General features: G+C 44.3%; 1 protein-coding gene across 1 annotated transcript; it reads right to left on the reverse strand.

Moving 5' to 3' along the window:
• Positions 1-4,329: 4,329 nt before the first annotated feature.
• Positions 4,330-14,590, reverse strand: LOC115324176. The gene is made up of 7 exons (XM_042293356.1): positions 14,472-14,590; positions 13,235-13,322; positions 11,342-11,500; positions 9,966-10,110; positions 7,978-8,195; positions 5,841-6,124; positions 4,330-4,640 (listed from the first exon to the last, which is right to left on the reverse strand). The coding sequence occupies exons 3-7, from the start codon at positions 11,471-11,473 to the stop codon at positions 4,364-4,366; spliced, it is 1,056 nt and encodes a 351-aa protein (XP_042149290.1). The 5' UTR covers positions 11,474-11,500; positions 13,235-13,322; positions 14,472-14,590; the 3' UTR covers positions 4,330-4,363.
• Between the last annotated feature and the right edge of the window lie 2,205 nt (positions 14,591-16,795).

Consider the following 16,795-nt stretch of genomic DNA (forward strand, 5'->3'; position numbering starts at 1 on the left):
TTGTCGTGTTTACGGTCAGCGAAACCGAGCCAGTCAGCGAGTCAGTTGCTCAGAAATAAAATGAGCGGGAAACTGCTAGATCGCGTGGAGCACTAACAGACTTATATGCCAAAAAAAATATGCAATACAAAAAACAAACGTCAAAGCAAAAAGCAAAAAGGGAAAGGGGAGCAATGTGGCGCCTTTCACGGACGCGCAGGCTTTGAGCTTCGATGGCGTTACACGAGAGCGAAACACGAAACCAAGCACCAAGCAAAAGAAAAGGGAGCGGCAAAGAAAGAAACCGCCATGCACAACTCCTCAACGTCCTTCTTGTCATGCTTTTTTTGTTGTTGCGACGGTTTGTAGAATGCACGCTCGCGCACAGACTGAAATCTGGGAGCGGAAGCGACTCATAACTGGCAGAGCACTGATAACTCGTTGACTCGGGCGCCGTCGAAAGATGATCAGGTATTGTTTTCTTATAGCTCGAGGCGCGTTGTTTAGCAGGCAGCCAACCCCGCTGCCTTCCACGTTCATTCGTGCGCACTCCTTTGAAGTGCGAAATGTGGGTTTGCTTCGGCATTAAAACAAAGCGAGATTCACTTCCCTCTTCTCCTCTTGCGCTTTGCTCCGAGGCTTGTTTTTTTATACTACATTTGTAGTGTAAGTCCGCCTATTACTTGGTTTTTGTTCCGATGCTTGTTTTCTGTGTCATATGTATTAGTGGGTTGGGGTTACCAGCAAGCTAGCGGATTCCCGCTCATTTCCCTTGACTTTAGTCTCTGCATACTTCGTTTCACCTTGCGATGGACCGCTGCGGACGCTGCGAGTCACCCTAAGTAATCCAGCACCTTAAGCGGGACTGCAGGGTCACGCGAAACTCAGAAAGCACTGGATTGGTTTGGATGGCTCTCGTGCTCTCTGTTGAGGTCCATCGTAAGGCGAAGTAGACTATCGTCACCGCTCTTAGTGTGACGAACTGACTAGACCTGCAGAAAGATCGTCCTGCGCCAGACGAGGCGCGACCGTTGCTGCGAGGGCAACTGAGAAGGAGAGCTGGGTGCTAGCTGCCACTGAGGTTTTGGCTTCCGCGCGTCCCGGCTGTCCGGTCTGCATTCGTGCTCCTTGTCCCGGCCCCTATTTGAGGCGGTGAGAAGTCAGTTGAACGGTGTTGTTGAGAAAACACGGGGAATGTCAATTCAAACGGTGCGGTATTACCCCGTTAATTGTATCTTGATGTGAAGAGCTTTGTCAACGCTGACTTCCCAACCCGTCGCCACAACGCGAACAACCAACACCGAGGTAGAAGAATGAATCGATTGGTACCGTCTGCTGCCTGAACCCGCCACTCGATCAGCGCGAAGAGGAACATCACAATTTGGACGAGAAGACAAGATAAATAGAGATCGAGTCATGGCATCGTAGAAGACATTTTTCTACATTAGTCGCGAAGGAAATAAACAAGCTGCACGCTGAAAGTTGTGCAACGAAACTATACATGGTGCAGTCGGCGCATATCATCGAACTTTATTCGCTATCTGAAGAGAAAACACGAGAAGGAGTATGCGAAGGGTGGAAAAGGGCAGACGAACCAGCCAAAAATTGGATTGAATATGATGAGAAATATCGAGATTCGTAAAGCAAGCGTGAACTTATGCGTTTTAAAACAGGTTTCGTGACATGGTCTGTATGGTCACTCGTGCTGCGCCGCAGAGGTTGCATTTTCTGAGAGGATGTGGTCTTGCCGCTGTGCATGGAGTCGCTTCCAGCAGTGTACTAGCCGTGTTGCTGTATTTGAAGAATCTTATACAGTAATATAGCTTATTCCTGCGCCACGCACGAACTGGATATGCTGATGGTCTTATCAAACAAACACGCTGGCCGCGTATGTCTTAAAAGTCAAATGCAAAAAAGTTAAAAAAAGAAAAGAAAATGAGTAGATTTAAGTTTTGCTGTTTGTTGCGAGCCACGTGGTCGCGAGACCGATGTCTTAAACAAGCATCGACATATCAAGGGGCTTTCTCAATGTTTGCAGTACATTGTAAATAAACACTTTCTGCCACCAGCGGTCCACTTAGTAAAAATCAGTGCTTTTTTTTTAGGAATTTAGCTTTTTTTTTATTTGCAATTGTCTCTGCATTTGATAATGTCAGCTTTATGCTGCTTATGCCGGCAACAAAATGTAGCTGTCGAGTGCCAATTTTTACGTTTAGGAATTAGAGGAATGGAATGGAACGATTCAGCCATTCCAGGAGTGGGAATGGGCTCAGTGTCTCCATTCCTAGAAACTGAAAAAAATTTAATTATCGAAAACTCTAATTCCCCGGAATGGAATTGGAATGGAATGGGGGTGCCCATTCCGCAACACTGCTACCCACTATTCTGTTTTTTTTATTTTTTTTTATTTAGTCAGTTAATCCGAGCTCGGCGTTTTGACATCATCTGAACCCTTGTGCAAGAAGCAGACAAACTTCCGCTCAGCATAGTTCACTTATTTCCGTCGGTGGCGTGGCAAGTAACCGAGACGGCGATAGGAAATAGGGCCAGCGACAACAAATAGTGTCGCCAAGACAAACCGGGTTTTGTTGTATGCCGCCCATGCGGAGTGCAAGTTTGTCTGCTTCTTGCCGCGGTTGCGATGATGTCAAACCGCCGGGTTCTTATTGGCTGATTGAAAGAAAATAGTGGGTAGACCTCAACGCGTCTAGCATTGAGGTCTACCCACTATCCTTCCAATCAGAGCCAATCAGAGATTGGCGTCGTTTTGACGTCGTCACCGCAACTCCTGCGCAAAAAGCAGCTGCCATAGTTTTTGACAGCCTAAGAACTTCTGGGCGTGCTGTGTTCTGAGAATGTCATTAGCGCTCGGCAGTGAATCAGATTGCGGCATGGGCAAAGTAAAACGCCAAAGAAGCCAATCACGAAGCGAGGTGCATTAACATAATGAGCCGCGTCTTGTGTTTTCCTAAGTTGGTGCGCCTAACCGGCTGAAGAAAAGGGACTAGTGGTGGTGGAAATGGCCGTCCTTTTGCGACCTTCAATCTCAAAGAGTGAAAAAAAAAAGAAAAATTAATGGCGCTAGTTTTTTCAATATGGTCCGCTTCTCGCTGCTATGCCTTGATTCGGTTGTCCCAACTTGATGGGCCAACGACTGTTTCGGTGATTATGCCGTCGCTGTTATTTCAACCGCATTCGAAGTAATCCATGGAGACGTGAAAGCCTGACTTAGCTGACTGCATTCAGCGTAATCTATGTAGACGTAAAAGCCTGACTCATTTTTAGCTGGCTTAAGCGCTTTGTTTTCTTCTTTTTTACGATGAGCAGAAGGAATATGTTTATTTTGGAGAAAACATTGAGCGCGCACTTGTGTGCTTTCCCATTTCGCATGCAAGTCTGTGGTGGATATGAAATTCCTAATCTTCAAACCGTTGCTGCATAAAAAAAAATAGTTATATATATATATATATATATTCATGATAGCAACGTCTTTCCACGAAGTAATACAAAGGCTCTTATATAAGAATATTGCTTTAGCTTGCCTGCCCCGTACTTATTTCCCCTAATCTGGGCAAGCGTAGTAAAAAAGAATGTTTCCGGCCATTCGTATTTATTATGTCTTTCAAAGTATACTAAAGCGCCACTCGCAGCAATATAAAACATTCAGACGGATCTTCCTATCGAGTAAAAACTGGGCCGCCGCTCAATTTGTGTTTTCTATCTGCAGATGGTTTTTTGTAGTAACACAGAACAAACGACAAATCATTGCTACTAAGTGTCCGGATAACTATGCTTAAAATATATATAAAAAAAGACACATCCGTGGAATTCTTTAATTGCCGAGTGAGAAGACATCACAGTCTGTGCAACCGTCAGATTCAAAAGGAAACGCTATTCATATGAGCTTTACCTGCTGTACCGAGTCGGTGCGTTCTAAAAAGCACAACTTAAAAAAAAAAAAAAAAGAACGAGTGATTGTTTTATAATTACTTAGAAGATTAAAAAGGCAGGGTTCCTCTTTCGAACGCTCGGCCTCCACTACCTCCTCGTTGCCTTTCACCATGCTTTGGTCTAGCGTGGTCAGCTCTTGGCTCACCAGACGCCGGAAGCGTCGTCGAAGGTACGAAGCTTTCGCTGGAAGCGGGAGCGCTGGAACCCCTCCCTGACGTTTTCAGCCTGTTAGCCACTGGCGAGAATTTACGTCACAAGGGCCACCATACTTACAATCAGAATTGACCCCCCCCCCCCCCCCCCCCCCCCTTTAATAGTGCACGCCACCTAGTGGCTGCTCCGCTAATTTTCCCAGTCCGCCATGTGGCGACCTCCATTGTTGCTCGATGGGGTCTCGAAACGCGTCTATCGGGAAAACACGAAAACAATAGATTCAGCTGGGCGATGGAGGAGACGTTCGGATTGTGACTTTTTGTGAGCGAACTCTGTGCTGGCGCCGGCGTGAGTGTGCCGCGGGCGCGATCATCTCGGCGACGAACGCGACGCAGGACAGGACGAGTCCTATGAGCAGGGACAGGAAGGCGCCTTGCAGGTTGTCCAACCGGAAGGCGAACGCTTCTTCGGGTTCTTCCTGGTAGCACTTGGTCGCATTGAAAATGAACGGCTCCATCGGCCTTTGATAGAGTGCCATCTCATACATCCTCCTGCATCTGATACCAACAGAAAAAAAAAGGCAGAGAGAGGGCACCATACATGGTTAGGAACGACTGTTGGACCTAAAATCCTAGTACTATACGGAAAGAACATCAGGGAGAGGAGGAGATTCAAGCCCACGGGGAAGTCGGAGCGCTGAGCTCTGATTGGAGGGGTAATGCATAGGCGCCAAGGCTATAGACTAAGAAGCCTGGAACATCTGCTTTCCCTGAAAGCACTTGCTCCTGTCGAGTTCCGAACATCATCTGACTTTCACTTCACAGCCAATAAGACTGCGATATCAACCAGTTAAAACGGCGAAAACGAATCGCATACACAAAGAAATGGTACGGCAAATTGCTGGGCAATTGTGGTGTATACGTGAAACTTTCAAAAGCACCACGTGACTTGAGGTCATGTGACTCCAATATCCCCGCTAAAGTTAGCGGAAAAACTAAATTGGTGTGTAAGTCCCGCGACGTTGATTTTCCCACTAAATTTAGCGGGGAAACAGAATCGGTATGTAGGTCTGCGATGTCCCATAATGGGACGCTGCGAGCTTTGCATTACGGGACGTCACAGGCATATAAATTAATTAGACTTCCCCGCTAAATTTATCGGGGAAACGGAATTGGTGTGTAGGCATGTGGCGTCCCATAGCGCAACACCGCGCGCGTTGCATTGCGGGGCGAGGCAGGCCACGGCTTTACAAAATCCGGAGAAACTAGGGAAAAAACATTTCACGTTAAAAAAAGAGAAGAAAAAGATCGGACAGGAATAATAATAATAATATTACTAATAATAAAAATAATGATAATAATCTTTATTGGCTCAGGAGAGCCGTGGCACCGCAGAAAGGCCACACGAAGGCCCGCGGTGCCACGTTTGTAGTTATGGTGATTATGAGATGATATGTACAAGGGGAGAAACACAAGCTACGCCTTGTGGTTCTCAAGCTGTCAGAGACTAAGGGGTGTGTAAGTTCTCGCGCTTCTTGCGCACCTTGTGGGCTTGTTTACCCTTCAAATAATAATAATAAAAACAATTATTATTCTTATTATGAGCCCACGAGCTTTTGTCTTCCCCCGAGCTCAATCAATGGCGGCGAATGAATCACCCATTGATTGGCTTGCCCCTCCTTGAGTTCCGACGCCCCAAGGGCGCATTTTCGGAACACTTGCTGGCCGTACAGAGCCGCTTCGACCTGCGGAACGTACAGGGCTTTGATGACAGTCTTCAGACGTGGATCCAGGGTCCTGCGTATGAGCATGCTCACTGGCTGGAGGTAGAGGCTCTGTCTGGCCATGCGGAAGCTGCAGTGGCCCCGCTGGGCGAAGCGCCTCGCCAGCGTGGCGTCGTGAAAGTAGCGGTCGAAAAGGACCACGTGACCTCCGCGCTCCACGCGGTCGAACACTTCATCTTGCTTAGCCCCGGGAAAGATGGCTCCTGCCACGGGCTCCACGAGACGCTGGAGCCTCAGGAACATTTCTGTTTTCGGCTTCTGCGTGGAAAAACGTACGAGACAGCGATTGATTTTATGGGCTGTCTACACTCAATGACGGCTGAGGGACAGAGGGTATTTATTAGCTCAAAAGACGGCCAGAAAGAAAGTGCGGAAAAAATGTTAACACGAGTTTATCACTGGCTCCCAAAGGATTATGTATCCTCGGCGGTTGGAATTAAGGTGTCGTCGGTGAGACCATGTACATCGTAAAGCTGCTTCTACCCGTCTTGATAGGCACTGTGGTGGCTGACAGTTTAAGAAACAGAGGCAGTTTAAGAAAAGCCCTGCATTTAAATTGTCGGTGACCATGGAAATTTATTCACCTGACGCGAATGATTTATTCGCTTCCTACTTGCCTATCGTACAGAGCGCGACACTGTTAGCGCGAACAAGCGATCGCCGGTTTTTTCAGTTTTTCTCTTTGAAACCAAGGGATGTCATCCAAGTTATTATTGCTACGGAAGGAGCTCATTTAGTATTATAATGTAAGCGATAAAATTTCGTGCTCGCTGATACTATTTAGAAGTAAAATGCGATAATGCGCGACGATGTCGTGTTCGCCCTAACAGTGTCGCGATGTGCACGTTAATTTCTTTCTGAATTCAAATAAACTATGAATACGAGGCCCGGCCGCCCGTGGTATACTGATATTGACAAAGAAAAATACAAAATACAGACAGAAAAACACCGAAAATGCTTGCGTGCAAATCCTTTTAAAAAAGAAGAAAAACGAAAGGTGTCACAGCCATTCAGCATCAGCGGGAATAAGTCGCATAAAATGAAATTCGCAAGTTTAGTTCTTTTGGTCTATCTGATCGGAAAGAGCGACACTAATAACGGCGAAACGTTCATGAACACACGCTGTGTTTCCGGGGGAATTTTAATTAGACTCCCTAAGCGATGTCTTAACGTATATATTAAAATCCACTGATCAGACGTTTTGAATTTACATAGAGACTGAAATTATAAAAATATTTTCCTAAATATAGGATGATGTTATTGGCAGTGGGCGGGATCGACGGAGGAAAAATTTCGAGATATTTTATTCTTTCAAACTCTTTACTAGTAAAATTTACCCCCCCCCCCCCCCCCCCCCAAGAAAAAACAACAACAAAAAACAACATATATTAGAATTTATTCAGTCACTATATTGTAATAATATGACACGCTGCACATACAAGAAAGGGTTTCAGTAAAAGTGGAAAGTCAAAACAATTATAAGGAGTTTTAGCAAATTATTTCGGAAGGCCCGATATCTCCGCCAGTGCTTCCTTGCTATAGAATAACAATGTTAGCTTCTACTACCGTTATCGTTCTTTGAAAACACAATTTGATGATATTGCCCGTTGAAAATCTCTACAAAATTCGCGCTTTCCTAGAAGTAAGTGTAATTGCGGAATGCAAATAGTTAGCTGGAATGCATTTTAGGCTCGAATAACCATCATATTTTAGAGTAAACTTAAATACCTGCATGTATCATGCAACCCAGGCCTCGGAAAACATAGTTACAACGAGTTTCATCTTACTTGGTTCCGAGTGTTTTTATTATAGAAAAGAGTTTTATTGTCTCTGTGAAAGCAAATCAAAGGACGAACTAAGAAAAATATTGATTAATTCCCGTGGACGCTCCTGCACGAAGATAAGTGTCAATAGTAGGTATTCATGACCGTGTTTAGGTGTCAATTATTATTTTTTTTATTTTTTTTTTAGTTTCGGCATTTCTTGCGGTTTTTCGAGCATTACGTTTTAAGTAAAAACAAAACCAATATTATGTTCATTTTGCTTGTAAAATAACGAAGTGTATATAACCTGTAATATAACGAAGTATTTTTTTCTACTGGTTATCTTACCATTAAGAACCACTCAAATCCGGTCTTTCTTTCCACCAAAATCTTCAGCTTTGGAAATCTAAGAACATCGTGAAGCTGGTCCACGTGGTCTTCGGTGCTCTTCACCAGCATGGTGCTGACAAGGCGGCTGCTCAGCAGGGCGATAAGAAAGAACAGAAACAAGCTCCAGCTTCCCAGAAGAATTCTTCGATGAATGTTCGACTGCTTGGTTGGTGATACTGCGCAGAGTGGGATGAAGCAAAGGCCGATAAGAAAAGCAGTATGGGAGCAGTTTTTTCAACTGAAAATGCATTACAATGATGAAAGACCTGTACAGTCACCCACCGCTTCAGAAGCACAATGCGTGGCGTTACTCGAGCATCTGATTATAGCCCCGTAGCCAATGAGATTTCGACCTTAACCGTTAAGAATGTTTTTTTAGAGCGCAGCTCTTAAGCGCCCGTTTCCGGCTTGAGCGGCGTCGCCGTCGCCGTCGCCGTTGGCGTCGCCGTCGCCGTCGGCGTAACCGCGCGGTGCATTATGCATGGGTAAATTTCCCCGCTAAATCTAGCGGAAAAAATTTCCCCGCTAAATCTAGCGGAAAAAATTTCCCCGCTAAATCTAGCGGAAAAAATTTCCCCGCTAAATCTAGCGGAAAAAATTTCCCCGCTAAATCTAGCGGAAAAAATTTCCCCGCTAAATCTAGCGGAAAAATTTCCCCGCTAAATCTAGCGGAAAAATTTCCCCGCTAAATCTAGCGGAAAAATGTCCCCGTTAAATCTAGCGGAAAGAATTTCCCCGCTAAATCTAGCGGAAAACTTTCCCCGCTAAATCTAACGGAAAAAATTTCCCCGATAAATCTAGCGGAAAACCCCGCTAAATCTAGCGGAAAAAATTTCCCCGCTAAATCTAGCGGAAAACTTTCCCCGCTAAATCTAGCGGAAAAATTTCCCCGCTAAATGTCGGAAAAAATTTCCCCGCTAAATCTAGCGGAAAAATGTCCCCGCTAAATCTAGCGGAAAAAATTTCCCCGCTAAATCTAGCGGAAAACTTTCCCCGCTAAATCTAGCGGAAAAAATTTCCCCGCTAAATCTAGCGGAAAAATTTTGGTCACGTGACCCGGGGGTCACGTGACCTGGGGAGTCACGTGACACCCCGAGGTCACGTGACCCCCTCCCGAGGTCACGTGACCTCTGAGGGGGCACGTGTTTCCCCCACGTGACCCCACCAAGGTCACGTGACCCCCCACTGAGGACACGTGGCCCTCAGTACCCTCCCCTCCTCCTCAAGAGCTGCGCTCCAATTCGGCGTTACAGGGAGTGGTAAACGACTTTGACTTTTTTTTCTTCTCTCCTTTGCAGTGGAACCATGCCAGGCCTTCATTTTAATTTTATACCTGCGATCGCCGAGCTTACGGCGATAGACAGGGATAGACAGGCGCCGATCTCTCGAGATTGATTGATAGACTATAGCGTACTATTAGTCAAATTTATTTCTAGTTTGTACAATCTCGGATATAATGAAAAAAAGTAAGACTGTTCTATACGCTTAACAATATCAGCTTAGAATTCGGAACAAACGAATTGCAGAATTTTCGAATGTTTAGCAGTAGTGAGCTTAGTGTTGCTCACACGAGCGAACGCAAGCATTCTGCGTCTGCGTCAGCGTTACTTGCTCCACACTACGCGTGCGTGGAGCCCAAACTTCTGTCTCGGATTTGCGCATGGTAAAGTTGAAGCTAAAGTTGAAGCCTGGGCGAGTTGGTATGACATACTTAAAAGGTTAAAACAGCGCAAAAAAACGACCGACAGGGTAAAGAAGGACACGGACGGCGCATGGCGACGACGTGCAATGCGAAGCGTGGAGCACGCAAGGCTAACGGAAACGCACACCTCTTGCGTTTTCTTTTATGCACAACACTAAAGCTATCTTGCATATAAAGAAAAGACAAATAGGATAAAGGGTTACTCTAACGTATGCAAATTATTCACGCCTCCTAAGCGTCGTACCTGATGTGAAGAAATACGTGCAACACAGCCAGAGACTGTTTCCAAATCTCCGTCCCAGCCTCGCGGTGTCACCTTTGGCAAGGCATAGGTCAAGCGTCAGGAGTAGAGTCATTATAATCATGCTGATGAGTAGTCCACTCCACACCTGTTAGAAAAAGACTCGGTCTATAACCTAACCTAACCTAATCTAACCTAACCTAACCTAACCTGACCTAACCTACCGGCAAAGTGATCACCGCCTTTTTCTCGACTTCTTAACGTAAAAAGTGTTTAAGGACTGGCATCCCCAAAAAAGTGCGAAGAGAAAACCGTCATGCTCTTGTAAACTTTAGGTATCTTAGACCGCGCTAAATTTAGCGTATAAGGTGACGTCGTCAGCGTTACGGCCTTTATATGCGTCTTCGCGAAGTGGCAACGGGATGTTCCGGTATCCCGTGATACTGCGTCACGTAAGGTAGCGTCGCGTGACAGCATTGCGTAGCGTGGCCTCAGGTCATGTCGCGTAACGTGGGCACCTGGATATCACGTAACATCACGACTAGACACCGCGACGTCAAGTGACATGGTCATGTACTTGCTACGACATCGTGACTGTGTCACACTAACCCCGCACAGTTAAAAACACTCTGAAAGTTCTCCGACTCCTGGCTTCATCAGTATACGATCAAGATGTACTATATTTGTCTTACATAGGAAATATTCTAATTAAAACTCTTGGTGTAATAGAAAGTGCCAGGCTGGGACATTGTCAACCAAGACACTGAAAGTTGGGGATATGCAGCAGTAGCCTGTATTGGAGTAAAATGCGGAAACGAACCAATGCGTCTTCTTCGTGCTATGTGATTAAGGTAGATGGTTCAAGTATTTTAATATTATTTCGTGGTTTTATTTTGGTCATTTAAGACGACTTTAGACAATTCCAATGTTCGTTGCTGTACACGTCGAGATATATATATATATTTTTTTTTCTACTAACGATGTTAAACAAAGTTTAGAAAAGAAGAAAATCGATTTTCATAAAACCAACAAATGTATAAAACTCATGACCAGCCATAGCAATAGTATATATAATTAAATAAATAGTTATACCTTTGTTATTTTCGCCCGCAATCTTGTCTAAAATTAAGCCTACACTAATCTTATGTTAAATCTAGTGGCGGGAAGTAGGATGGCAGATGGCGTGTTAGTAACTTTTGCATCCCACCAAACGTAAAGTTTACATACATTTTCCCAATATGTCAGGTAAACAATTATGTCACTTAAAAACATACAACGTTTAAAAACACGAATAACACGAGTTCTTCATACTGCCGTCAAAAGAAGCGAATTTACACAGGTGGCGTACTATCTGCCAATTCGAGACAACAGATATTCACCTTTGTACTGAAAGTGCTCGCAAGTCCAAACGGGTCAATGTACTTCCCGGGTTTGGCAGTCATCAGATGCATCTCGGTGAACATGTAGGACGGCGATATCTCACCCATTTCCATTCGTTCCTGCGTCGCCATGACGGGACCGACGAAAACATCGCTTTCCTGAAACAGGTCGGCAGATCTGGCAAAAGTTTACACGGCCCGAGATTCCAACATTGAGAATTGCCAAGCATATTCCAGGTTCAATATAATTTCAAATGCGACTAGACATTCATTTCAAATGTTACTGCACACACCAAACCGCGTTTGTCCCACACCGGATCTGCGCAATGAGCGCGCGCAGAAACCAGATTCGCCTGAGGGGACCATCTGCGCATGCGCAATGCCGACATCAGCGCCACCGCAGTGGTGTGACGCAGGAGAGTTGAATTGGCCAATAGACGCGGTCGCATATTTGTAAGGGTGCATTTTAACGACAGGAACAAGATTTAGCTCGAGCGCGTTTTCGTCACGACGTAATTTTCTGAATATTATTGCGTAGCGCGTCACCTGGAAATTTGAGCGACCTCTATGCTTGGAAAGTGAATTAGCGTAATCATTAATCGGTATTCCTCAAGCACTGCGTTTTCACTTTGTCAGAACATTCAGCTTAGGGTTGCTTGCCCCTCCCTGATCACATCGGTAGTAGCAGAACACACGCTGGTACGGAGGAAGAGGATCCAGAGAGGCTTCAATTGCTTAATATTTATAAGGCTTTTTTTTTTTTTGTTTGACGCGCGTTATATAAACAACAAATGAGAAAGGATTCCGAAATAACGAAATCGATAGTAAAAGGGGGAAACTAGCACCATACGTTTTTACGGGGAAAGAGAAAATCCTTTTTTGGGAATTTTTATAAGAAAAGGTAAGCGTTGTATTACGAAGAATAAACGTCTGAGCCTTGAACAATTCTTGTTTGGGATCAAGCAACAACCCGTGTTGGTAAATATTGGCATTATGCGCGTGTGTTCACTTACGATGTCGATAAATATGCTTTGTTACCCGGGCTTGACAGATTTTGCAACATGCTTTTAAGAAGAGCAGTGGTTTTTTCTTGAACCGTGAACGAAAGGATGCCTCAAAAATTGCCCCTAACCGCTGATGTTTACTGTTTCCAAAAGCCACTCTTCTCAAGAACGCAAACATGACGCGATAGGATTATCGGGCCCCTTTCGTAGCGCATTCACATTCACGTCTCATGCTCTTCCTACGTGTGGGCGGGAAGTGCAGCGGACATGTCCTTGTCAGTAACGTGTCTGGCTCGCAACAGAAGGGTCATGGGTTTGAAGATCTAAAATTTTTCAAATTTCTTTTTAAGGCAAATGAATTACTTTATAAAGTAAAATCATTCGAGATATTCGGCGAACTTTCCTTCGCATTACATGTCATGCTTTTAAATCACTTTCATTCCATGCGTGACGTTACGCTTCACATTAGCGTTGGAGGTTGTTTGAAATTCCCGCGTGAGGTCATGTGGCTTTGATGTCATGACCATATATCGACCGGTAAGGATTTTGCCGTCACTAAGCCACCGACGCCGACGTCGGCTTTTCTGCGACATGAGCCCCTTAACGCTATCGCGTTAAAAAGTGATCGTACTATTACCATTATGTCTTGACTAAGCAAGTCTGAAGCTACAGTAGAACACGATGAAATGCTACGAAGTCTGTTAATCTAAAGCGCTGTCGCGGACAGCTTAAACGCAGTGCGTCCTTCGTTGTGATTCGATCTTTGGCGTTCTTGTCACGTAAAGCTGCGTCTTTTACTGTTTGCGCAGCGATAGTTATATGCCAGGGACTCCCTACGTCTTCCGTTTTTTGAGTTGCTAGAGAATACAAGAGACAAGGTCCTACGCACCTCACGAAAAATCAGTCCAACGAATCCAGTGGAGGTTCCGTTGCTTTTAAATCCCCATGTTGTTTCTCGACGGTTCACAACCAGTAACCTGAACGTGGAAAATATGGTGTTCTTTAGCAACGAAACGCACATCATTACACTGATGTACCATATGGATGTGGGTGTCACTGCCTCACTGATTTAATTTACACCGTTTTGAGAGGTATTCACTGTGATTAATCGCTTTTGTTGCATTAAGTTCATCTTGGAATTCTATAGATATACTTTATTATTACACTCCTATGTAACGGCTTAGGGCCAATATTTATGTTTATCATCAAATAAATAAATAGAAGATTCGTTTAAAGAAGAGGCAAATTGCACACCTCTCTATATAGGGGCGGATACAGCGGATCTTGCGCTGTAAAGAAAGCAGGTGAAATCGGCGCAAGCACATAGAAAGCTCAAACATTCTCCGAATGTACCTCAATAAGTTTGATATTGTGGAATTTGAAGACGGAGTTTTCTTCCTATATTTAATAAGATCAAAATCTTGCCTAAACCGACGCTGTCGAGTTCGCATACGCCCAAATTAGTGATGGGCGTGACTTGTAGCGCCATCTCCCGAAAAGACGCAACGAGCAGAGGAGGCACTCTGTAGTGTGCTCGCTGCGCTAATCGGTAGAGGGCACCACGAGGAAATTTCGTCGCTAACTCTGTCGTCTGTAAACGCGTTCGCTATTGACTTTGGCAAGTTTGTAATTCTTAATTTTTAGAAATAGAACTGTCCCTTGAATTTTCAAAACGCAGACCTGTCCACCTCAATGCAGATTAAGCGAAACTTCGAGATTTTATGATCAGTCCACGATTTTTCCGGCTCGTTTTCCAGCATAAGCTCCACTTTAGCCACCCTTTACACTACATAGCTTCGAAAGGGAATATGTACAACTTTTGTTTTGATTTTGTACAATTTGCTATGCCTGGTTACTTAAACCTGGGTGTGTGTCACTACTTTTACTTTATTTCTGTGAAGGTAAAAGTGAATTGTCGGTTCGTCCTCTCCTGATGTTAGTTAAAATGATCGTCTGCACTCAGCATATGATATAGAACTTTGAGTTTCGACTCATATAAAGGCTTAAGGTAAAGGACATACGAAATTTGAGTTATTTTTCGATAAAAACTGACATCGTTCAACAATGAACAGTAGTTCTTACAGTTCTCTGCATTTGTCACGTGTCGAGTTAAGCGGGATTGTTACCTTCGCTTTGTCGCTCTGGCGATGAGCTCAAGAAGAGTGGCGATCGGTCCACTGAGCCGAAATCCTCCAGGTACATGTTCTCGAAATATAAATGGCGTCACCTTGTCATTAAAGAAGAAGAAGAAAAAAACGTACAAAACCCCCGAAGAATAGCGAGAAACACGAATTAGAGATCAGCGTGTCACATCCATAAACCAGCAGTGGGTGCCAAGCAAACACTTACTACAAAGAGAAAAAAAAAACATCGTCATTGTTGATATGGCAGCTGAAGAATTTAATCAGAAACACGAAGGGAAGAAGGATACGACGGTTTCACATTAACAAAGAATGAAAGAACTAGCTCAACTAAGACCGGTAATGTTGATATCAATTTGAGTCTCAATCAGTTTGATCAGATAAGCTGTTTTAATGACACTAAGTTTCTCAGAAGAAAAGCACAGAAGTGTATTTTCTTCAACAAACGTAGTACCATAATAATATTGGTTATATATGTAGTTTTGTGTGACGTGAAGGCAACAATGTTTAACGTAAACTTTCGTATAATAAGAGGAAACACACTAAAGTATTTTCATGTGTCCGAAGGTGTTTTTTTTAATGTATTTATTAATATTTGCTCTCACATTTCTTTCAGAAGCAAAGGGAATACTTGCCATATTAAACTCTTATAGCTAATAAATGTCTCTATACCTCAAAATGCAAGAAACAATTTATGGCACAATTATTGCAAACGGAGAAAGGCCAAGGTTTTGTATAGCTAAGGCAAACACGTACATCTCGTAAAATAACATGTCACGAGAAAATCTGTGGATTTTCGAATTATATATTTTTCTGTATTGCATTTCACTTTGTTATTCAACAAGCTTGAGTATTTAAGAATAGCTTAAAAACAATCCTGGCAGTCTTATTTAAAAAAAAAAAAACACTTTCGCCGAAGTCAATATATATATATATCTTTTTTTTTTCTCTCAGAGTACCTTGTGTAAGTTTATTAAACGTAGGATACTGACCTATTTGGGAAACCGTAATATTAGAGTCTGAACGCTGACTGATATGCAGTAAGTTTGGTTTCATATATTAGTTTCTATACACGTCGACATCACACATAGGACAATAAATGGTGTGTTCTACGTCATAGAGTATTGTTGCTCATTTCACTAAACTTAAACTACTTATTACCCTTATCCACAGCTGAATTACCATGGGTAGGGCTAATGACGATGGCTTTCGTCGTGTCTCGGTTGTTTCTTGATTTCTCCAATCAAGAGATGCAGCGATAAAACAGACCCGCCAATTATAATTACATCACCGTCGTGGACACCCCACTATAGTCAAACCATCACATCATAATAAGAAAGACATTCCTTTTGTCCCCCCCCTATACCTCAGAATCGCCTGGGACGTTTATCAGGGAGAGCTGTTTTAGCAGCACCCTTTCACAATTTTGCCAGCATAAGGAGCTGTAGATTAGTATGCGGAGCGTAAGCTCGTCTGCTTCATGCGCACTCTCCTTGGTTTTGACTGGAAACCAACCGAACTCTGGTTGGTTTTGACTGGAAGGATAGCGGGTAGGTGTAAAGGCAGCTAGCATTGAGGTCTACCTACTATCCTTCAATCAGAGCCCATGAGAGCGCGGCGTTCTCATGTCACAGCAACCCCTGAGCAAGAAGCAGACGAATTTGCGCTCCGTATTAGCGCCGAGATGTTTTGGCGGCGCCCTCTTACGGTTTTCTTTCGTGACGTCACGAACAGGATATGCCTAGCCAGGCACGCAGCCAGGGGGGATGGCATGGGGCCCGCCCCCCCCCCCCCCCCCCCCGAAATCTTCCATCTCGCTTGGACCTGCTCTCCTCCTCTCCCTCCCCCCCCCCCTCCCCTTATGCAGCATTTTTTCATGGGCGGGCGGCCCCACCCCCCTCCCGAAACAAAATCCTGGCTACGTGCCTGTGTGCCTGGCCGCGATTGGCAGGATTAGCCTCCCCGTGATTCCCAGGATTTGCCTCGCCGTGAACGGGCGATAGGCAGGGTGTTTTCGGATAAATCCGAAAAGCTCCGAAAAACACCCGCCGGTAAAATTTTGGTCAATTCGGATTTATCCGATAAACTCCGAATATTTGTCTCAATGCCACACTCCCCCCCTCTCTCCCCTCAATAAAAAAAAAAAAGTCTTTTTTTTTTTTTTTTTTTTTTTTTTAGGGTTTGATCAGCACAGGGCCAATGGACCTGGGAAAATTCCACCATAATTATCTTTTAAATCTCGGACCGTTGTCAAAAGGGGTCTTGCCGCTTGTCTCTTCAAGGTTGATTCAGGGCAACAGGTCATTCTA

The sequence above is a fragment of the Ixodes scapularis genome, unplaced genomic scaffold, assembly GCF_016920785.2.
Source record: "Ixodes scapularis isolate PalLabHiFi unplaced genomic scaffold, ASM1692078v2 PGA_scaffold4__175_contigs__length_147842914, whole genome shotgun sequence".
NCBI classification, from domain to species: Eukaryota; Metazoa; Arthropoda; class Arachnida; order Ixodida; family Ixodidae; genus Ixodes; species Ixodes scapularis.